The 24,040-nt window shown below is 43.9% G+C and overlaps 1 protein-coding gene across 6 annotated transcripts in view; it reads left to right on the forward strand.

The window, feature by feature from the left end:
* Window positions 1–24,040, forward strand: part of OXR1 (oxidation resistance 1) — a 490,067-nt gene that overhangs the window by 233,576 nt on the left and 232,451 nt on the right. For all 6 annotated transcript variants that reach the window (XM_090040493.1, XM_090040490.1, XM_090040495.1 and 3 more), the window contains exon 3: window positions 687–877. In XM_090040493.1, coding sequence (XP_089896619.1) covers window positions 687–877 — 191 coding nt within the window. The remainder of the gene's footprint in view (window positions 1–686; window positions 878–24,040) is intronic.

Raw genomic sequence — 24,040 nt, forward strand, 5'->3', positions numbered from 1 at the left:
GAATAATTTTGTCAACTTATGTTTACCTAATATAATCAGAAAAGGACCTGCTGAGTGCAGCAGCTGTGTCTGGAACCCTAGTGTATAAATGATACACTATAAAGACATTTTGTAAATGTACTACCTATGTCTGCTTCAGCTCATGATTCTCTGACATTTTTGCTTGCTACAGAATTTATATTGTGTAGCTTTATTAAGTTTTAATATATTGAGGAAGAAATTGTTGTTCTATGACCTCAAATTGTAGTAGACAAAGTACAGTGTAAGTTCTTATTTAAGGTAAGAGATAATAGGATGTTGCAGCCAGCGTGGAATGGAAGGAGGGCTTTGGGGTTACGGCCTCTGACTGGGACTGAGAAATTCTGGAGTCAGTTTCCGGTTCTTCACCCGACTTCTTACGTGGCCTTTGGAAAATCATTTATTTTCCCTGTGTCTCAGTTCCCCATCTGTAAAGCCCAAGGTAACACGTCGTATCTCTGCAGATAGTTCCTGCCCCAAGGAACTTATGGTTTTTTGCTAGTTTACCACAATGTCGTATTTTCAGTTAGGCCTCTAGGATCAACTGTGATGCAAATATGTTGTTGAATTATGGTGTTATGTTTTCTGTTTATATAAATTAAGAAAAGAGCTAAATATTGCAGCCATATGACAAGGATTAATAGTCCATTATTTCCATTTGTCTGTAGGTTAAAGAAAAAGTCCCAGTCTGTAGATATTAATGCAGCAGGATGCAACCCTCTGGCAGCACCAGGACAGCAGGCAACACAAGCCAGGCCTGTCATTAAGACAGCCACTTCTGAAGAGGAGCAGAACAACACCGCAAATACACAAAGACGTAATCCACGGAGGAGTGAGCTGAAGAGATACTACACTATTGGTGAGCTATTGATTTCTTCAGATGTTTCTGTTGCTGTAAGGGAGGCAGCTGAATTCTGGCTACTGATCAATCAGACATTTTTTAAGCTTGCCAGCTTTTTTATACTCATTGCAGGTTATATTTTTCTGCTGCTAATACTGGCATGCTTTTTCACAGAAAAATTCAACAGAAAAAATCAATATTTAATAAGTAACTCTTCAAATAGCAAGATCTTTCTATTTAATTTTATTAATGTTATGTGTGCTTTGGTTTGAACCTGATTATGAAGTTTGAGAAATGTCAGATATGGCATCTGCAGTGATTGTCTTAAAGGAAATGTAAACTGAGGTAGGTGTCATAACTAGGAAGCAATAAAGTAACTGTATTGTCATCCTTTGCCCCAACGACTCTTGAATTTTTTCACACAGTTGGACAGCATCAAGAGGAGTCTAGAGTCCCTTTACCCAGAACAGCCTGCAGTCAAGTAGTTAAGGCACTCTCTTGGAAAATGGCAGGTGTAGGTCTGAATCCTGTCAAACAAGGGTCAGAAGTGAACCTTCCTCCCAGCCTATGCATGTGCTCTAAACTAGACTTCTGTATAAAAGATAGGCACTAACTCCTTCTCTGTCTGTGCCTTAAAATTAAGGTGTAAACCCCTACAGTTGGATGTTATGGGGCTAATTAAAGGTAATTAAAACACATGGGAAGAACTGTCAAACTTCTTAGGAGTTAGATGGGGATCCACCTTTAGCAAGGGAGTAAGTAGTATCAAGGAGCTGTCAGAGTTAATGCAGCCATCCTCTGCCCCATCCTCCCAACTCCGTGCATCCCCAACGGGCTCTGTACCCTGAATTTCAGTGGTGGTCTCTTCCCCAAATATCTAGCCTCCCTAGGAGTTGGGTGAAATGGCTCCCTGGACCAGATCCAGCCCTCAGGCCATATATTTGATACCTCTGTGTTAAAGGAGTTAAAAGGATTTGCTTCTCATTTCTGGAAAAGATAGTAGAATTTTAAAAAAATAAAAAGTATTGTAGTTTGGACTATGCTACCTGTGCAACTGCTTACTTTAAGTGTTATTTTTCTTAAAATAAAGGAGAAACAACAATAGCAGGATCTACAACTCTTGCTATATGACTAGCAATTTTGGTTGCCTCAATATTTGACTGCCTGGCAGCTTACAGGGGCCTGACTTCCAGGAAGTGGCGAGCACAGTCTTCTGAAAAGTCTTTAGGGTATATCATTTCATGCCCCGTTCCCAAAAATGGGGCATACAGAGTCATTAGTCACTTAGGTAAATCTTGAGCACTTCAGTCATGTTTTCGCCAGTACTTCTGAAACAATACTTTAGATCTGCTCCCCTGAATATAAATGAAATGTGCAATTTGAGCCCTAGCTGAGAATTCTCGATTAACCTGCATTTGGGGGAATATGCCTCAGGAACTCACCAGTAAAGGAGAAATTTCCTGAGATGTGTACTGTAGTAGAAATTAGGTTCCAGTTTTTGCACAGAGTAATCAAAGCAGAAAAAAGGTAATTTATTTTTCAAGGCTGGAGGTCTGGTTAGCATCAGGTAGCACAATTGTTAATCAACAGGGGTTATATTTTTAAATGGTATGGTACTAATCACACATTGGTGTTTTGTAATAGCTATCTCCAGTTAGTTTCAGAAGTATTGCAGCACAGGAAAAGACTTAGGGACATAATTGTAAAAACGAAAAAAAAAGGGAATTCAAAGTTCTATTTTGCCCCAGGATACAACTGTAGATGGGCACATGTATTTGAGAGACAGTCTCGGACCTCAGTTAAACAAGATATCCCATTTGGTTGGTTTTTGTATTTGCCCAGACTCTCCCTTTTGATAGAGTTTGCAAAATCGGGGACTAAAATTGTAGGCTCACATGTTCAGCTGATATGAATCCTCGTGTGTGCACTGCACTGAATGGCTGTGACACTTTGCATCAGTTGAGATGCTGTCTTCAGAACTCTTCGAGCCAGGGGCTGTATTCCTGTGTTTGAAGGCAGTTCCTGACAGTGTGCTCTACCACAATGTAGGTCAGTGATGAGAATAGTTACCATGATTCCATAGCTGATTGATTTTTCCAGTTAATCATAAAATCATAGAAAGTTAGAGCTGGAAGGAACCTCAGGAGGATATCCAATCCAACCTGCTCTAAAATAGGACCATCCCCAACTATATAATCATCCCAGCCAAGGTTTTATCTAGCCAGGTCTTAAAAACCTCCAAGGATGGAGATTCCATAACCTTTGTGGGTAACCTGCTCCAGTGATTTATTACTCCCATGGTGACAAAGTTTTCCCTAATATCTAACCTAAACTTCCTTTGGTGCAACTGGAAGTCATTGCTCCTTGTTCTGTTATCTGGCACCACTGAGAACAGTCTAGCTCAAGGGTTGGCAAAATATGGCTTGCAGGCCAGATCCAGCCCACCGAAGGATTTTATCTGGCCCACAGTGGGTCCCTCGGCCATGCCCAGCCCAAGCATGAGGGTGGGGAGAGGGACAGCCTGGACCATTGCACGTGCAGCCTATCCCACTGCCCCCAGGTACATAGTGGGCTAGGATGCTGCAGCGGCCAGACTCAGATTTCTGGCAACCCTAGTGGTGGCAGCTTTTACTTGATGCTGACAGAGTTGCTGCTGCTACTGGACCTGGTCCCACTGCCTGGGCACTCCAGGCCATCCACCTTGCATCTACCGCTGGAGCAGGTGGGCAGGTGGGGTCTTCATGGAGACTGGTTTGGGACCCTTGCAGGTAGAGCACACTTGGCCAGGTAGAAGGGATGGGGCTGTAGGCAGGTGGGGAGTGACATCCAGGAGTGGGATGGGTGGGTTGGGCCGGGAATGCTGGGCTGGGATTCTGGATCCTCACCCTTCCCTTTCTTGAAGGTGGGCACTATATTTGCTCTTTTTCAAGCATCTGGGCTTTACTCTTACAGGCTCCCCCACTCACACCCCACCACTTGCTTTTGATTGGCAGGGAGGTGAAAACTGCAGTTTTAAATATGGCACTCTTTTTTTGCCTCCTTCCTGATCAGCAGCTAGGCCACCAGGGCTCCTCAGCCAGTCAGCAATGAGGGGCATGCATGAGGGAACCTGTGAGATTAAAGGGTCGATGACAGCATGGGGCCAAGGCCCAAGGCAGAGCCACAATCTGCTCTTGCACATCCCTGCGACAGGTGTTGGTTCTGCAAGCGGCAGCATGTGGGGAGTGGATCCCAGCTCTGCCTCAGGCCTCACCCCTGCACTGTCAGTGCCCAAGTGATCCTGGCCTCCGCCCCTCCCACTCAGGTGCTACTCTCTGCCAGCCTGCGGCCCCATCCCAGCCACCTAGCCAAGCAGGCTCTGCTCATGCAGGTCCTGGGATGATGTCTCTGGGGACCATACCTGCCTGTTGCATCCTGAGCTCCTAGAGGTGAGTTCAAGGTGGATGGGCTCAGGCTGAATAGGATCAAATGCCACTCCCCCCCATGCCAAAAAGGGTCTGCACCCTCTCTGCCCCCAGCATCATCCACCACCACTCCCATGCTGCACTGGGCTGAGTCAGCACCACCTACCCCAAGCTGCGCTGGCTTGGTCAGCACCCTTCTCCTGGCCCACAACAGGTCAGCAAAACTCCCTTAGTTGTCCTCCAGCCCAAATAATTGCCCACCCCTCGCTTAGCTCCATTCTCTTTGTAACCCCGCTTCAGGTAGTTGAAGGCTGCTATTAAATCCACTCTGTCTTCTCTTCTCCAGACTAAATAAGCTCAGTTCCTTCAGCCCCTCCTCCGAAGTCATGTGCCTCAGGCCCGTAACAATTTCTGTTGCCCACCACCGGACTCTCTCCAGTTGGTCTACATTCTTTCCACAGAGGGAGGTGGTGGCAAAACTGGCCACATTACTCCAGATGTGGCCTCACCAGTGCTGAATAGAGGGGAAGAATCACTTCCCTTGACCTGCTGGCAAAGCTCCTAGTTATGCAGTCCAGTCTGCCATTAGCCTTCTTTGCAACTAAGGCACACTGTTGGCTCATGTTCAGCTTATTGTTCACTGCAACCCCCAGGTCCATTTCTGCAGAGCTGCTGCTTAGCTAGTTGGTTCCCAGCAAGGGATTGTTCCATCCTAAGTGCAGGACTTTGCACTTTGTCCTTGTTGAACCTTGTGAGATTTCTTTTGGTCCCATTCTCCAATTTGTCCAGGACTCTCTGAATCCTAGCCTTACCCTCCAGTGTATTTACTACTCCCCCCAGCTTGGTGTCATCTGCAGACTTGCTGAGGGTGCACTCCACCCCATCTTCCAGCTCGTTGATGAAGATATTGAAGAAAACCAGCCCCTGGGTTACTGCACTTGATACTGGCTGCCAACTAGACATTTTGTCACTGACTGTTACCCTCTGAGCCTGATGATCCAGTTTTCTCTCTGCCTTAGAGTCCATTCATCCAACCCACACTTCCTTAGCTTGCTTGCAAGAATGTTGTTGGAGATGGTATCAGAAGCCTTGCTTTCCCCACATCCACTGAGCCAGTCACCTCATTATAGAAGGCAATCAGGTTGGTTAGGCATGGTTTGCCCTTGGTGAATCCATGCTGACTGTTCTTAATAACCTTTTTCTCCTCAAAGTGCTTAGAAATGGATTCCTTGAGGACCTGCTTCATGATTTTTCCAGGAGCTGAGGTGAGGCTGACTGGTCTGGATCCTCACCCTTCCCTTTCTTGAAGATGGGCACCATATTTGCTCTTTTTCAAGCATCTGGGCTTTACTCTTACAGGCTCCCCCACTCACACCCCGCCACTTGCTTTTGATTGGCAGGGAGGTGAAAACTGCAGTTTTAAATATGGCACTCTTTTTTTGCCTCCTTCCAGATCAGCAGCCAGGCCACCAGGGCTTCTCAGTCAGTCAGCAATGAGGGGCATGCATGAGGGAACCTGTGAGATTAAAGGAGCTGCTGTGCAGCCCACTTCCACCATGAATTCAGTAGATCCCTAGCCATGAGTTTTGAAAGATGATGACCAGTGGCTCTGCAGTTACATAGGCCGACTCACTCAGCACCCATCCCTTCCAGCCCCATGGACTTCTACACATCCAGCTTTTCTAAAGAGTCCCTAACCTGTTGTTTTGCCATTGGCTGCTTACCGTCTCCCCAAACTGTGCTGCCAGGTGCAGTAGTCTGGGAGCTGACCAGCCCTATGAAGAGAGGTGAAAAAGGCATTGAGCACTTCACCCTCTTCTGCATCCTCTGTTACTAGGTTGCCTCTCCCATTCAATAGGAGACCCACGCTTTCCCATCTTCCTCTTGTTGCTAGCATACTTGTATTGTAGAAGCTTTTCTTGTTACCCTTCAGTCCCCTTGCTGGTTGAAACTGCTGTTGTGCTTTGGCCTTCATCCCTGCATGCCCAAGCAATACTGTTATACTCCTCCCTAGTTCTTTGTCCAAGCTTCCATTTCTTGTAAGCTTCCTTTTTGTGTTTTAGCTCATGAAGAGTTCCCTGCTGACCCAAGCTGGTCTTCTGCCATACCTGCATGTCAGGGTTGTTTGTTCAAGCACCCTCAGTAAAGTTTCTTTAAAGTACGGCCAGCTTTCCTGGACTCCTTTCCCTTGCAGACAAACCTCCCAGGGGATCCTGCCTGTCAGTTCCCTGAGACAGTCGAAGTCTGCTTTTCTGAAGTCCAGGGTCCTTATTCTGCTGCTCTCCTTCCTTTCTTTCCTCAGGGTCCTGAACTCAGTCATCTCATGGTCACTACTGCCCGAGTTGCCATCCATTTCTACATATTTACAGTTCCTCACCAATTCTTCCCTGTTTGTAAGCAGCAGGTCAGAAAGAGCATGGCACCCAGTTGGCATATCCAACACTTGCACCAGGAAGTTGTTCTCAACACTCCCCAAAAACGTTCTAGATTGCCTGTGCATTGCTGTATTACTCTCCCACGAGATGTCAGGGTGAGAACCAGGGATCCTGAATGCAGGGATTTAATGTTTGCTGTTATGTATTAATGCAAAACACCTCACCACACCCTTGTGAATAAATGCAGGATTTTCTGAGAATTTGCAAGCATATTGGTCAATTAATGAATTAAGTTTAATGGGTTAGTTTGAAAGTTGATTGTCATGTAGCAGACTGTCAATTTATATATTTTTTGCAAATAATCTTACAGGAAAAACAAATTTTCCTCAAAAATTTCATCATGAAAATGAGACAAATCATTTGATTCCCCCCTCCCCCCAAGTAATTTAATTTGGTGCTAACCACACTATTACCATATTCGTAAATATGTAACAGCCAGGGTGGATTTGATTTAAATCAATTTGATTTGAATCACCATTTAAATCACTGGTCAGGAAGCTTTGATTTAATTGGGTTTCTACAAAAAGTACATTCTTGTTGTTTGCTATCCTTTATTAATTTAACTTATTGAAACTGCACTTTTAGAGAACGGGCTTGACTGTGTGTACACAAACTTGCAGAGACAAGAGGGCCAATGGGTGGGTTATCAGGTCTGTTATCGCTCATCTTCATATACTGCTGTTAATAAGGATGTTATTTCTGGAGATGACAAACTCTCCCCATGCCTGAAGGGCTTTTGTGCCTGAAAGCTTGCAAAAAACATTTTTTCCAACTATTTAGTTCATCTAATAAAAGATATCACATCTACCCAAAGAACGTTGTCTTCCTATCATCTCTGGAGAGACAAATCCACAGTTTGAGAACTGAAATGACGCATGACAGAGATGTTTAATGGGATCTTTGGGACTGAGCACTGAGTCCCATTGAGTAGAGTGGTTTTCTTTAGTCTTTACTAATCTATAGAGGATCGTCTGGGAACCCCATAAGACTGGGTCCAATATAGCCCATGGCTGCTTGTGACCTATTTATAAAATTTCTAAAAAGTTTATATGAATATATTGTCTCAAATATATAATTAGAAGTTATAATCCCTATTCCGTGATGATATCTTTGAACTTTAACACAATTTAAATTTAAACTATCTTTATATGTTTGTTTTTTTAAAAAGCATCTTAAAAAAACCAATTGTTTTAATTTAAAAAAACAGTTGTTTTTTATCCACCCTGGTAATAACTTTGTGGCTTATTTGTATCACGCCGTTCATTGAACATGTGGCCAGGTGCTCTACTGTGTCTGGGAGCTCCCACACTGACGGGGCTCACAGCCATGGGAACACAAAGTGCAGGAGCTTGCTGTTTGCGATCTTGGGCTCTCCCTGCACTGGCAATAAGGTGTGATTGGATCTGATGCCGAATCCCACAGTCATGCATGTAGTGCATGGGAGGAGGGAGGGTCAACTGTGGATCACACTTCACATGCATCATGTGTTTACCTGAACTTCTAGAGAGGCCCTCTAAATTACTGATAGGTACCTTCAAGCTTAGCTTCAAGCAGTTCAGGAAGGTCTGATCCCAGTTTTAAAATCCCAAATGCTGTGCATGTGTATGACATACAAATGGTAACTAATCCTGACTCTGGAACTTATTCCTTATGTGATTTTGAGGAAGTTACTTATCTTTTTTGGTTTGCGTATCAGCAATAGGAATACTATTTCATTGTTATCTCACATCAATATTGGGAGAATTAATATGTGTAAATGTTCAATGTATGTAGAATGGTCTATTTGTAGAACATGTATGTAGAATTCTAATATATAGAAAATGTTCAATAGAAATACAGCGTGGGCCAAGACGGATAACATCTTGGATACATCCTTTTTAGACTATAAGTACCATTGGTATAGTTGTCTGGGCACTAGATTGCAAAACCTAATTTTCCTAGTATGGGCATAGTCCATAGGCATTAAGCATTCTGGTGTATATTTTTTTGTGTGTGGGTAGATGAGTATATATACATTTTTTATATATTATTTTTATTTGTAAATATATATATATTTAAAGTCTATTACATGCTTTGCATTTCTACCAGTTTCCTAGTGTATCCTTGGTATGTATCAGTACATATTTCTTTCTAACATTAATATATTGGTTTCCAGTTATATCAATGGAGTTGGTCAATCAAAAGTTGTATTTTGAAGTTGGCTATTTGAAATCTGATGCTGAGGAATGAAAGCCTAAAGCTACTTCTGCAAGTTCTTTACCTGATGTTAATACTGAGATGGAAAGGGTTCGGGCAAAGCTCTGACTTTTAGCATTCAGAAGAAAGGAAAAGGAACAGTTTGGAAGTTGCAGTTTCTAAAGTCATTTTTCAGACTTGGGTGGGGAGGGATAAAACAGACAGTGAAAGTTATTTGGTCATCCTTCCTTCCTTCCTTCCATCCTGCCTGCCTGCCTTCTTTCAAGAATCCCAGAATTGCGTGTTCATTTACAGTTGTCTTTAGGCATCATTGTGCAGCTGCATAATAGCTTTCAACAGAGTAAGCTAGTAACTCCTGGGAAAATATATCATTTTAAAATGTGACATTCTGTGCTAAATCTTTACAGATAAACTAGAATACAGAGAATTAAGAGATAACCGTAAGTTTCTATCAGAACATCTAAACACATAACAGCTCCCTAATGTAAAATAAAACACATATTATATCTGGCATTTGTAGCTTGTTTTATACCTTTTAGTATTTGCCTTGATGTTTTTGTGAGCTGTATTTTATAGTGGTTGAGAGGAGGAGGGAAGAGTGCCGATTAAAAGATAATTTAAAAGTATGCAAACTAGAAAAGATGGTAAAGAATAGCTTCCTGTGCTCTTGTGGTGACTGCACAATTATACAGACAAAACCTCTGGTATGTGCGAAGACAACAGCTTATTGAAGCATTAAACTGCTCATATAATAATATTCTGTATCTCTGAATTGTTCTACAAGCTTGAGACTTCAACTCACCGGGGACCTTTAGAGGAGGCAAAAAATATAAAGGTTTTATATTGTGAGTCAGCAGGAATATATATGGAAGTTAGAGCTTTAACATTACTGCCCTTTGCCCTTATGTGCTGCATTCCTATGTGTGAGATAAACAGTACATTGAATACAAAAAGGTTGCTTTAATCAAAAGCTCCCTCAGGTAGATAGAAGGAAAAGAAATGTCAGGGGAGATTTGTGATTTCTCATTTCCACCTCCCAGTCCTTCCATAAGTAATAATCCAAAATGGCATGTAAACTCAGAGTCAGTATCCATGCTGCAGAGCACAAAGGGGCAGTGCTGTTTGTTTTTAATGGGAAATGAATTGGGCCCAGACAGGAAGTTCTGAAAACAGCACGCATGCACTTTGTGATGAAAAGGTGCTGTTTTTCAGAACAGCTGAAAAAGACAAGCAATACTGGTTTCAGAAGAGGACCATCATGAATGGGAGTGAATTGTTGTTCAGTAGTCAGCTCCTTCTGCCGAAGACTGAAGTAGCACAGAACAGTCTCTTCCCTTCACTATTTGAATTCAGCAGATTCTTCTGAAGCCAGCTGTGCCTTCCACTGCCCTTCTACAACTCCAGCAGAGCACAGGACATTTGGACTTGACTTCATCTCAGCAGTAGTGGCAGAAATGCACGTAACCCTCTGCTGGGGTGAGAGTGAGTGTGTGACATGGCACTCCTGGACTGTCCTGCAGGGAACAAGATGTCAGCAGTGCTTAAATCAGAAATGCCACAAATTTTTGTGACTTTCCCTCCTTTTAGGGAGGTTCTGTTAGGTGAGAGTGAATGTGATTCATTCTTTCTGTTCAGAATATGGATAAACATGTTATTTCAACTTGGACCTTTGAAGAGCTGAATAACATCCACCTGTACTTGCAGTACATATGGGCATACTTAGTAATATATTGGAACAAGTTTGTCTGATGATATGCACTACAGGTGATCTAAAGCAGTGGTCACTAACCAGTGGATCTCTATCCACCAGTAGATCTCAGAGCCTCTTGGACTCAATCCGAGGCTGGGGGGGCTGAATGCCTGCATGCATGCCCTAACCCAGCAGTTCAGTCCTTGGGAAGGGAAGGGGCAGGGGCTAGTTTGAGGCCCTTGTGGTGAGGGACGGTGCTGCAGAGGCAGGAGCCGGGGTAAGTTGAGTGGGACCCTGGCCGGGTGGGATTTTCCTGCTGAGGAGCCACGCCTCCAAATAATTTTTTCTCCTCTGCCTTGATATCCCCAATACTGAACTAAAGCATGAATACACAAAAGGAGATTTGCTCATTATGTAGAAGCTACCACCTTCACATTGAAACCAGCTTCCATTTTAAATATTATAGTTTTCATAGATTTCATAGAAATTAGGGCTGGAAGGGACCTCAGAAGATCGTTGAGTCCAGCCCCATGCCCAAAGGCAGGAAGTCAGCTGGGGTCATAGGATCCCAGCAAGATAAGCATCCAATCTTTTCTTGAAGGTAGTTGCTTGAACCACCTCTGGCAGGCTGTTCCAGACCTTGGGGGCTCGGATAGTAAAGAAATACTTCCTTATGTCCAGCTTGAAACGGTCTTGCAGCAGTTTATAACTGTTCAACCTCATCATCCCTTGGGGCGCTCTGGTGAACAAACATTCCCCCAGATCCTGGTGGTCATCCCTGATAAACTTATAGGTGGCCATCAGATCACCCCCAAGCCTGCGCTTTTCCAGGCTAAAGAGCCCCATGGCTCTCAGGCTGTTTTCTTAAGTTCTGTTTTCCTGACCTCTGATCATGCGTGTGGCTCTTCTCTGGACTCTCTCAAGCTTCTCCACATCCTTTTTGAATTGTGGAGCCAAAACTGGACGCAGTACTCCAGCTGTGGCCTCACCAACGCCAACTACAAGAGGAGAATGACTTCCTGGGATTTGCTTGAAAAGCATCTATGGATGCACGCCAGCATTTTGGTCACTTTACTAGCCGCAGCATCACATTGCAGGCTCATGTTCGTCTTGTGGTCAATGATGACCCCCAAGTCTCTTTCTTCTGTAGTGCTAGCCAGTGTAGCACCGCTGAGCCTATAAGGATGCTGCAGGTTTTTCCTCCCAAGGTGGAGATCCTTGCATTTTTCGGTGTTAAACACCATCAGGTTCTCATCCACCGATTTGCTGAGCCTGTCCAGGTCAGCCTGGATCACCTGCCTGTCTTCTGGTGTAGATGCTTTGCCCCAGTGTTTGGTGTCATCGGCAAACTTGGCCAGCCCACTTCTGACTCCAATGTCCACATCATTAATGAAGATGTTGAACCATATGGGTCCAATGACAGAGCCCTGGGGGACCCCACTGGTCACAGGGCATCATAATGATTGACTTCCATCAATTAGCACCCTCTGGGTCCAACCACGGAGTCAATTCCCCAACCAGTGGATCGTAGTGGACCCAAGGCCACAATTGGCCAGTTTCACCAAGAGGTGATCATAGGAAAGCAGATAAAAGGCTTTTGTGAAGTTAAGATATATGACATCAATCTCTTCTGCCTTGTCCAGGTGATAGGTCACCTGGTCATAGAAGGAAATAAGATTGGTCAAGCAAGACCTAGCCACAACAAACCCATGCTGGCTATCCCTCAGGATGTTGGCATCGGCCAGTCCATTAAGGATGGCCTCCTTAATAAACTTTTCTAAGACCTTCCCCGAGATAGAAGTCAGGCTGATGGGCCTATAGTTAGCTGGATCCACTTTTCTCCCTTTCTTGAAGATTGGCACCACATTGGCCTTCTTCCAGTCTTCGGGCATGTGACAGGAGTCTCATTTTTGGAGTCTTTCCGCGCGTGCAACTCCGGACTCCTGCAATGGGTCCACCACCCACCTATTCTCGCCTGCCACGACTTGATCTTGTTTATAAGTAACGAATGATGAAACTTAGCGGGAAGCTGCCCATTTGTACGCGCCCCGATGGCAGGGGGCGCTGTCTGTGGCTCCTGTACCTCCCCTACACCGCAGCCTAAGCCTTGCTGATGGTGCTGGAATACTCTCACTAGGGCCATGATACTAGGTCCCAGCGCTTTGTGTGTTCTTAGGGCTCCTCGGCGCCCCTTCTCACTTCTGGGGTCTCTCACGGGCCCCGCACTCAGCGCCTTCTGGGGGCCTTGCCCCTAACCAGGCTACACCTCAGCCCGTTGCCCCAGTCTGGGGCCTATCACCCCTCTGGGCTTCCCCGCCCCTTTTTGGGCCCCTGCCGTGCCTCTAGCACCTCTCACCCCTCTCGGGTTTCTGCCACGCTCTCCGCGGTCGTTGCCCCCCTTCTGGGCCTATACCACGCTCCCCGCGCTTGGGGCTCTGATAGCCCCTTGACCCTTCTCTGGGTCCTTTGCCCCACTGGGCAAAAACACCGCCCTTACGGGCTGGGGTCTGAAACCCCGCACGCCATCTCTCCGGCGCAACACCGTGCTTCACCGGCGCCAACACCTTGTCTCTCTGGCGCAAACAATAGTGCCCCACTGGCACCGTGCCCCTACTGGGCACCGGGAACCCCCAAGCTGCTGGGGAGCTCCTGTGAGGCCTCCTCACACCCCTACAGCCTCACCTGGTCCTCCGGTATAACTGTAACCAAAACGCAAGCCACCTGGCTTCAACATAAACACAGAGCCTCCTGCTCATAACATAAGTCCAAGCCCCCCTAGGGCTCGCAACCATACCTCCGTTTATGGTGTTCTCGTCCCCAGCATCATCACAGCCGGTCCGCAAGGTAAGGCTGCAACCCCCAGCCCAGGCTGCTCAGCTCTGCCGCAGAGCTCCTGCTGCTGCGGCAGTCAGCAGGGTACTGCCACTGGGCCCAGGCCTGAGCTGTTATAAAGGGCCCGGCCCTGCCCCCTTCCGGTCACCTGACCTATCTGGTTGCTGCGGCAACCCGCACCTGAGCTGCCTCTGGTGATTGGCAGCTCCTTAACTCCCTATCAGTCACAGGTCATCTCCCTGATCCTGTGACAGGGCACTACACCAGAGCACCAGGAGTTTTCAAAGATCCGTGCCAGAGACTGGGCTATGATGCTCGCCAGCTCCTTGAGTACCCTGGGGTGCAGATTGTCAGGGCCGGCTGACTTGAAGGTATCCAGCTTCTCAAGGTGTTCCTTCAGAAGGTCGGCATTGATGGAGGGAAGGAGATCTCCCTCACCCGGACCTCTATCTCCTGCAGTGGGCATGGGCGTCCCATGGGACTAATGAAAGACGGGCACAAAGTACCCATTTAATAGGTTAATTAATTATTGTCTGCTCCTCACCATAATTTTGGCTTGGAATTTTGGTTTGGCCTGAATCTTTCCAGATCCGGTGAAAGAAACAGTTTAAATTGCGGTTTAATTTTTTTTTCCAAACTGTTTTTAAAATCCGGACTATTAAGATTATCACAATATGAATGTTGATGTTGTTTAACCATTCGTGGTTTTGTTGCTAAAAACTAGTTTGATATCCTTCCAGTTTTTCAGTAAGTATTAGCTGTATAGAATCTTAGACATGCCCCCTCCATTTGAAGAAAATATTTACTAAAAATTGCAAGCTACATAGACTTCAAGGAGAAAGAGAAATATGAAGGTAAGATTAAGAGCCTGCATTTCATAGATTTGATTCTGGTAAGGGAAGTCCAAGGCTGGTTGCTCTTATTACCTAGTAGAATCAAATACTGGTGCAAAACTTCAAGAAGAGAACTCTATAAATCATATAGATTTCAACTTTTATTGAACTTGCATTTAAACAAATATTGAAGTGATCCTAATCTGTAACTCTACAATAGTTAACCTAAAAGGAGGTTCGAGCATTACATTTCTGCTGGTGGAATAGCAGTTCTGCTGGTGGAAATGCCAAGGGTACAAACATTGAAGCAGTTTTTACTGGACCAAAAATGGCTGGTCTGGTAGACACTTCTGCCTTGTCTGATGAGGCAGAAGCTGCCTCCAGTATAGTTTCTATTGGTAAAATGAATGTTTGTACACTTACCGGATCATTATGTGGGAACTGGGGTGAGGAACTTGTCCCTTCCCACTCCCCAGACCAGAGTCCCTGCCTTAAGGAGCAGGCAGGGGCTTTGCCCTGCTGCTCCAGTCCCAGCCCCCTCAAGGCTAGCCTGGGAGGAGAGGGAAGGAGCGTAAGGAGTAATGCTTCCCCTGGTCTGGAGAACAGGTTGGGGACTCTCCCTCTTTGTCCTGGAGGACGAAGGGGGGCTGTGAGCATCGGCTTTTGTGTGCCCCAGGGGGAGTGCTTCCCTCCCCAGCAGACCACTTAAGAGTGCTGTGCCCAGAGCCCCATGGCACTTCTTTTAAAGTGCTGAGAGTAGGGAAGCATCCCCCAGTGGGGCAAATCTAGAGCCCTGCACCTGCAGATCCACATGTAAGGCTGCAAGTGCCACCTTTGCAATGGCCAGCAGGAGAGGACCTGACAGCCACGTGCCCACAGCCTCATGCTTGGGGTGTGGGCAGTGGCTTTAAAGTGCCAGGAGGGAAGGGAGCAGAGCTTCCCTTGCACTGCACATCCAGAGTCCCGTTCCTGCAGCCTGTTCTTGCAGCCTGTTCTTGTATAGGCCTCTGGACAGTTCCAGCTTTGTGCCCTGCCAGGGAGAAGTTCTCACCTGCAGCACTTGAGCCTTGCACCCACAACCTCATGTATGGGGCTGCAGGTTTGGGCCCTAAAGCACAGAGGTAGGGAGCCCCCTGACCCTCCCTCCACAGGGACATAGTGTGGCCTGCTGCCACCCCTGCCATGGACCTGCCACCACAACAGAAATGGACAGGCCAAGCCTTCCCCTCCCAGACCTGGCTCTGCCAACACTCCACCCACCAGCACCCAAACAGCACCCAACCCTGACCTAGTAGTACCAAACCGTGAGCAGATTCATTGACCTGCCCTGGAACTGAGTCCATTAGCTGGTTCTGCTGCGATAAGAATCACTTGAGCTGAGGAGGAGAAATTGGCAGGCTTGAAAAGACAGTCTACCTGCTTTGGGTCTGCTGTCTGGCATCCTGACAGCTGTGAGGGAGGGAAGGATGTGTTGTGGCAAGGGGAAGGCATGGTCCTTGGAGCCACCAGCCAATCGCAGGTCAGGACTTGTGCCCACAGATGCTGCTGCCTGTCTCCAGGCAGGTAGGGGAGCCTGAAACCAGGCTGGGTATTTGTACTGGGGGCCCAGTGCAGGTCAGCAGTGGACATTGTGCAGGGTTCTACTTATAGAGATTCTAACAGCTTAAACTAAACTGCATAACTTCCACTAGTTCATTTGAACATTTGTATACACCTTAAATATCTTTAGTAAACTGAAAAGGAGAAAAGCTGAATGCTAATAATCCAATCCACTGAATAGCACAAGCTTGGGGGTGTTTTAGCAGAAAATCACTTTGTAGTAGAGATGCCTTTTCATAAAACACTGAAGTTAAGGATTAGATCAAGTGACCTAACTAATAGCTTGCTATTTTTACTAGTGTTTGTGAGCTAAATGAGCCAAAACAGAAACCTATAGCAAAAGTCTGATGCTCACTGACTTAGACGCTCACAGAATAAGATGGGTTATGTTTTGTGTTGGGGTGTTTAATCCCTGAGCTCTCATGCCAGCTTGGGCCTGTGGAGCCATGTTGTCCAGCCCATAGGGCTCCCCATAGTTCCAAAAATTTGGTAGCAGAGGACTGGCGGCAGCATTAATTATTGCTCCCCTGCTACCAAACTTCCTGACCTACAGGGAGCCTACAGGCTGGATAGTGTGGCCCTGCACACTATGTTAGGGGTGTGGAGCTGAGGCTCTGGGACCAGTCTGAGTACCCAGCACAGAGCAAGGCTGGTTCCAGGCGCTTTGGGCCTGATCTATGCACGGACCTGTGGATTGTCCCTAGACCACTCATCTGGCCCCTGGGGCCAAGAAGTCAAGCCACCACTGTTTTACATTGTTAAGTTAGAATGCCTGCTATAATTGCTCCATTTTTTTTACTTGCATGTCTTGAAAGATTTTCTAGTTCATTAGAGATGGAATTTGTTCTAGCAGGTCCAGACCAGCAAGTTATTTGTGACTTCCTGCAGTTGAATTTAAGGATACATCAGGACTAGATAAGTGAATCAGGAACAGAAAAATAATCAAATTCCAGTCTGCTGTAGTCTGCTGAGAGGTTTCAAACAAATATCTTCTAAAAATTAGCATGCTAATTTAATTAGGTCAGTAACTGATTTTACAGCAAAGCTTTACTTTCCTCTGACCTTGTTTGTACATTGTTCTCCATCAGACTCAATCAGTGTCCAAGATCAAACAACATGGGCTAATCATTACCAAGATAAATGGATTAAGAAATTGCATTAACAGTGCATGAATGTTCTCTGATTTTCTCAGCTGGATTTACTCCTTCCATTTTTTAAATATAATTGTATTATGTTAATCTTAAACCAAACAGTTAAATGTCAATATTTATCTGGTGATTAACACTTTACGCAATTCTATACTAGATAAACTAGAGTAATAATTAAAAAGAGTGTGGGTTAAATTTGAGACCCGAAGTAGAGACTGAAGTTGTTACTGTGGGCATAACAGACCCCTTGTAGTCTGATGCTTGTATTCTGACTAAATTGAAAATTATGTTGGTGCTAAATTTAAAAAAGACAATTTTTTTTTCTAAACCATTTTTTCTACAGGACATGGCAAAATTCTACAGCGATTAATGCAACACCAACTCTTGATGCTGTTGTATAGCACTGATGGTTGGATTGCAGTTGTGACTTGTTTGCCTTCTACAGCCATAAAGTCAGCAGAGGGGGGTGCAAGTTAACTAACCAACCCAGTTACTGAACCTCTGTCCAAGTCCATGGAAAAGGTACCAACATGGTTTGTGAGATGGAATAAAATACTAGGAACATGTGAATATTCACATAGGCTTAACCCTGATTTCACCCCACCTCTGAATGTTTGTGCTGCAGCCTTTTAAAAATTCCATGGTAATCTTTTAAGTATGTGTTACATTTTCCATCTGATTTATGATGGGAAATAGTTATTAGAGACACTAAAATCTTGTAAAAAACCTTGATGAAAAAATCTTTAAAAAAAGGGATTGCTGCATAAGGTAAGTGTAAATATTTTTTGGTATTGGTGGTATTTTTTTTCTCATTTATTTTTAGCATGGGCATCTGCACAAACAGGAAACCTGTTTTATGTGGATACAGTAATTATCAGGTTACTTCCAGTATGGATCATTTTCACAGGAAAAAAACCCATGCTGTAGATCAGGGCTTGGCATCCTACAAGCTGGATCTAGCCCATGGAGACATTGGATACAGCTTGCAGAATTGGGGCTTCAGCTGTGGGCACCTTCCCCACGGCCATGTGAAGAGAAGCACTAGTTGAGGGCAGGACCTAGCGCTCAGCCTCCTGCTTCTAACTCAAGGTGGGTTATTTCTCTCATAGCTGGAGAAGCTTGCCTAGAACTATATGAACAATTGATTCATTTTGGCTTGTTTTTGTTTCGTTTTGGGCTAACCAAAATGTTTTGTTTCAATTTTGATTTTTTTTTTTTTTAAACATCAGATGCAGGTAAATTCCTAAACCTCTCATTTTGATATGAAGAATCAAAAAAAAATTGTTAAATTCAAAATCAAATGTTTTTTCCTTTTTGATTTCTCTCTTGGACAGAACTGTTCACAAGTTCTTGAATACTTTTGGTCAACCCGAAACTGATTTTTTCCTATGTATTTTTCCTACTTATCCAAAAAAAAAAAAATCAACTAACTTTCTTCATGACCTTAAGTGAGGAATTAAGTAATGAGGAATTGATGAACCCCTAAGCTTCAAGAAATATTTTATATTAATTGTATAAAATGTTTCATCTTCAGATCACTATATAAACCTTGGGGCCATCTAAGACTACAGATTGGAGAATTGATACTGTCTGAGCCCCCAAGGTCTGGAACAGCCTGCCATCAGAGGTGGTTCAAGCACCTACATTGAACACCTTCAAGAGTAAATTGGATGCTTATCTTGCTGGGATCCTATGACCCCAGCTGACCTCCTGCCCTTTGGGCAGGGGGCTGGACTCGATGATCTCCCGAGGTCCCTTCCAGCCCTGATGTATATGAAATCTATGAATAGGTACTTCAGTTTTGACATTAACGTTCCTTAGTGTCTCCGTTTTGACAGGATTCAGAAGCTCAATATTTATCTCATGCTTGAGCCTCGTCAGGATCCAGAAGCCAAGCATTCTTTTGCTGTCCTGTGTTATGGTGGGAACATGCCTACCAGATGAGGATATACAAACAAGTGATAAATAGAATGAAAGGATTATTTTTCAAGTTTTACGTTCATAACTCCTATTTATAGATACCAGTATATTGGTGTTTTTTTCACAGAAATATCCTGTTGTCTCACACCTGTTGTTCTGTTCCCTCAGATCCTCACTGCCATGGATTTGCATTTTCACAGACCTGCATTTTGTATTTTGGCTTCTGTTCTACCCAGGAGAGCACACAAACACCAATAGGCTCTCCTTATGTCTGACAAAGGGTGTTTGTTCCTGAAACCTTGCAAAGAACAATTTTTATGACTATTTAGTTGGTCTAATAAAAAAGATAATCACATCTACCCAAAGAACCTTGCCTGCCTATGATACTGTTTACACACTTGCGATCTTATATAACCCTGTTACCTAAGCAGTCTTTCCCCGGTTTGTAGCTACATATTAGAGTTGAATATCATCCTACCTATATTAGGTTATTTCTTCAATTTATCATCCCTGTTGAATTCTAATTCTGCCCTATGGAGTATTTTTCAGCCCCTCCTAGCTTATGTAATATATGTACTCTCTATTCCATTATTCAAATCACTAATGAATCTATTGAATACTTTAGGACAGACCCCCTAGGGAACACTATTTTTGACACATCCTTCCAGGTTAAGAGTGATCAAGCCACTGTAGCTCTTCTGAGTATTTTCCAACCAGTTGTGTACCTACCCTAGGGAAATTTCCTGTAGACCATCTTTCCAGTTTTCTTGAGAGTTCATGGGGCACATTGACAAAAGTCTTAATAAAGGCCAGGTCAATTCTATCATCTGTTTCTTCCCTATATACAAAGGTAGATTAATCCTGTTACCCTGTTATTTATATAAACCTAATTTATGTAACACAAGAAGATTGGGTTAGTTTGACCTGATCTTCTTGATAAAGACATGTCACTTTGTCACCTGTCAGTTTGTTATCTTCTAGGTATGTAGAAATAGATTGTTTGATTATTTGTAATAGGATTTTTCCAGGACTAACAATTGCCCTGACTGGTCTATACTCTTGAATCCCCTTTTAAATGTAAGTACTATTTTTTTCAGTCACCTGGATCTTCAGTCCTTCCTCCATTGCATCTCAAAGATAATTGAGAGAATTTTCTCTATGCTGGTTGTGCCCATTAGTCATACTTTCACTTAAGTACTATAATTCCCAATTCCTCATGTTTAGTTCATTTACTTCTTACATGATGATTACTAGAGGCTCTGAGGTTGCTTCAGCCTGTTCTCTAGATACTCTAGGGTGAAGTTTCTCAGGCCTAGCTAATTTGAAAATATCCAACTTTTCAAAGTGGTCTCTGATCTGTTCCTCCTGTCCGTCCTAATCTTATAGTTTCATAGTTTCTAGGGTCGGAAGGGACCTGAGCAGATCATCTAGTCCGACCCCCTGCCATGGCAGGAAAGAATACTGGGGTCAAACGACCCCAGCAACGTGTTCATCTAACCTCCTTTTAAAAACCCCCAGGGTAGGAGCCAGCACCACTTCTCTTGAAAGTTAGTTCCAGATCCTAGCTGCCCTGACCATGAAGTAGTGCCTCCTGATATCTAACCTAAACCTACCAGCTTGTGACCGTTATTCCTGGTCACTCCTGGCGGTGCTCGGGGGAACAGGGACTCCCCCAGTGCCTGCTGATCCCCCCTGACTAGTTTGTAACAGGCCACGAGATTCCCCCCTCAGCCTTCTCTTTTGGAGGCTGAACAGGTCAAGGTCCCGCAGCCTCTCCTCATAGGGCCTGCCCTGCTGCCCCCTGATCATGCGAGTGGCCCTCCTCCGGACCCTCTCCATGTTGTCCACATCCCTCTTGAAGTGCGGTGCCCAGAACTGGACACAGTACTCCAGCTGCGGCCTGACCAGTGCCGCATAGAGGGGGAGGATCACCTCTTTGGACCTGCTCGAGATGCATCTGTGGATGCATGACAAGGTGTGGTTGGCCTTCCTGACTGCATCCCCACACTGCCGGCCCATGTTCATCTTGGAGTCAGTTATGACTCCAAGATCCTTTTCCGCCTCCATGCTGACAAGTAGGGAGTTCCCCAACCTGTAGGTATGGTACCGGTTGTTCCTCCCGAGGTGCATCACCTTGCACATGTCTGTGTTGAATCCTATCCTATTCTCATCCGCCCACCCTTGTAACCTGTCTAGGTCTGATTGTAGCCTGTTGCATCCTTCCAGTGTGCCCACGTCCCCCCACATCTTAGTGTCATCAGCAAATTTGAACAGGGTGTTTTTTTACCCCCTCGTCCAAATCATTGATGAAGATGTTGAACAGTGAGCTCTTCCTCCTTATCACTAGTGTGAACTGTATTATCTGATCAAAGTGTATCTTTTTAGTAAAGTGCTAAAGCAAAGCTACTAGTGAAGCAAAAAAGACATTAAATGTTTCAGCCGTCTCAGTATCATCTGTCGTTAGCTTTCCCTCCCTATTGTGCACTGGATTAAGTCTTTCCATGGACTTCCTCTTATTGGTGATGTACTTATAAAATGTGTTCTTATCTTTTATGTTCCTTAATAGTTGCGTTAATCTTTATGATTTTGCAATATCTCCCAGTTATATCTTTATACTGATCCATAGTAATTTGACTAGGCATGATTCCTTCATAAACTTCAGATCATTGAATAGCTCATGATTTAGTCAAGTTGTTTCTACTTCCCTCTAAAGCTCACTTTCCATAATCTTACCAACCAGTTTTGGATCCATGCTTGTTTTATTCTGATATTCTCCAATTTCCTCCTTCCTAAGAATTGTTAACTCTATCATTTTACAGTCACTGTCACCAGTTGCCTTCCTTCTTCACATTCTCAACCATTTCTTCCCTATTCAGAATCAAATCTAGAGGAACCTCCCTTCTAGTTGTTTCTTCTACTTGCTCTATCATAAACTTGTTCCCAGCACATTTCAGAAACTTTTCATCAATCTGTTTCCTGCTGTATTACCTTCCCAACAGCTGTCACCTCTCCAAGTCACTGAAGACATGCTTACCTTTAAGCTTATGTCACTACCCCCCATCAAACCTAGTTTAAAGCCTACTCCCTTAGTTAGAAAGTCCATGAGCAATAGTGCTCTTCCCTTACTTTACTAGGTTGACGTTGTCTGCTCAAAATTCCTCCTTGTCACATCACCCATAGTCTGGAAAGTCAAAGCCATCCTAATGACACTATCTGTATAGCATTTATCACCAGGCTGTATTTGTTTCTGCCTGGGGGGTTGACTGGAATAACTAAAAAGAACACCCACGTTTCTTTACCCTGACCCCCCAGAATAGATGACAGAATTGACAATTTTGATTATAAACTTCTACTTTTACTTTGCAAATGGTCAAGTATGCCCATCAGTAGAGGTGCAAGTCACATACACATTTGAGTTTAGAATTCAAAAGTATTCCTTTTGACTAGTATTCCTTTTGAAAGTAGCCCTTTTGACTAGCTGATGCTTTGGAAAGGAAACCAGAAGGGAGACCTTGTTTTCTTTTCAACCCAGAGCCATTAAGCTCTCTTGGATTAGTGTTCCGTGGCTGACTTATCTGACTGAATATTGTACTACTATTATTTTTTTTTTATTTTTATTATTATTTTCTGGATTTGTGGGAAAGAATGAATTTAAAAGGGCCAATTTATTTATTAAGAAAAGCATTTAGGCAACTCCTGAATATTTTCTTGGGGAAGAGGGTTATTTCCAGAGTTCAAGAGTTTGTCAGTTTTCCCTAGTTGCAGTTCTGAGGATTTATCTCTGCTTTTTTGTTTTCTCATGTTGCAAGTTCTTGCCTTTAAATTGAGAGAGTTTTTATTTTTATTTTTTATTAGGTTTTTACTTAGCTCTATCATATATCTCAGTGTTTCTGCATATTTATTATCTCTTTGAGAAATGATAAATCCTATTTCTTAATTAGGTTGCAAGGGCTAAAGTTGAGTACCACAAGACACTCTCTCACTAACAATTTGGATCAAATATCCCCTTGTTTATTTCAGCCATTGCTTGCTTAATAAATTAAAATAGTGAACTAAACCACATGGCAGAACTGTATACTGCTTTAAGGCCACTTGGTCAATCTATTATCTTATTGTTAAGACTTTTAAATGATTTTACATCAGAAGAAAAAAGTAGAGGCGGCACTGGTGATGAGACATGCAGGACTTTAAATTCACATTGTTGATAAAACAGCTACCAAGCAAATGTGTTGGTAAAAATGTATGGCAGCTACTCTTGAAATTGGTACCATGGCAATGTGAAAAGTTACCCCACCATTGTCACCATATAATTTTGCCCACATACTAACAACTGATGAAAAAAGTAAATTCACTGTTTAGCTATCTGTTAGCTAACCCTCGTCTTCTAAAGCAATTGATTTTATTATCTGATTTAGAAAGAAATAGATGCATGTGGAAAGGCATGCGTTTCAGTATTGAGTCAGTGTTCTTCAGGCCTCATTGTGTTTCCCATTCATTCTATTAAAATGTCCATAATTTTGCAAAACCACGTAGTGTCAGATACTAAAGTAGCTTCTGCCTGACTCAGTGAGTTGAACTGGCATTCCTGATTGTGTTGTTGAATTAAAATCGTGGTTCGTTTCTCGGGAGGTGGAAAAAAACTTTCAGCTACAGACACACTTTATTAGCAACACAAAAGGTATATATTTGCAAATAGGGTCAGAGAGAGAGACAAAAGATCAATCACTCTGCCCCCGGGCACAATCATTAGCAGGCTTTTATCCCCTCTCTCCTGACCACGTGTGCAGAAGGAGGAATTTTTACAACTCATTTCCGGTTCATACAAACATATATGTAAACATGTCGCTTCATACGTCCCATGTGCATTATAATTAACTACTTAAGTATGCGGGGCGGGTAGGCTTAATATGCATTAGGTTATCACGCGTGCATAGATGGGACCCAAGGTTACTCAAGGTTCAACCTGAAGGCAAAAATGGCATTTGCTCTTATCTTAGCCTAGGAATGTGAGGGTCATGAAAGAAAGTGTGATTTAGTGTAACAAAGAGATAGTAAATTTGCAGGACAGAGAGGGAGTGATACCTTAGTACAAAGGGCCTTTGGTGGTTTTTCCCTTCAATTTCC

This window comes from Crocodylus siamensis, chromosome 3, assembly GCF_052110815.1.
Source record: "Crocodylus siamensis isolate JL-2025a chromosome 3, ASM5211081v1, whole genome shotgun sequence".
Classification (NCBI taxonomy): Eukaryota; Metazoa; Chordata; order Crocodylia; family Crocodylidae; genus Crocodylus; species Crocodylus siamensis.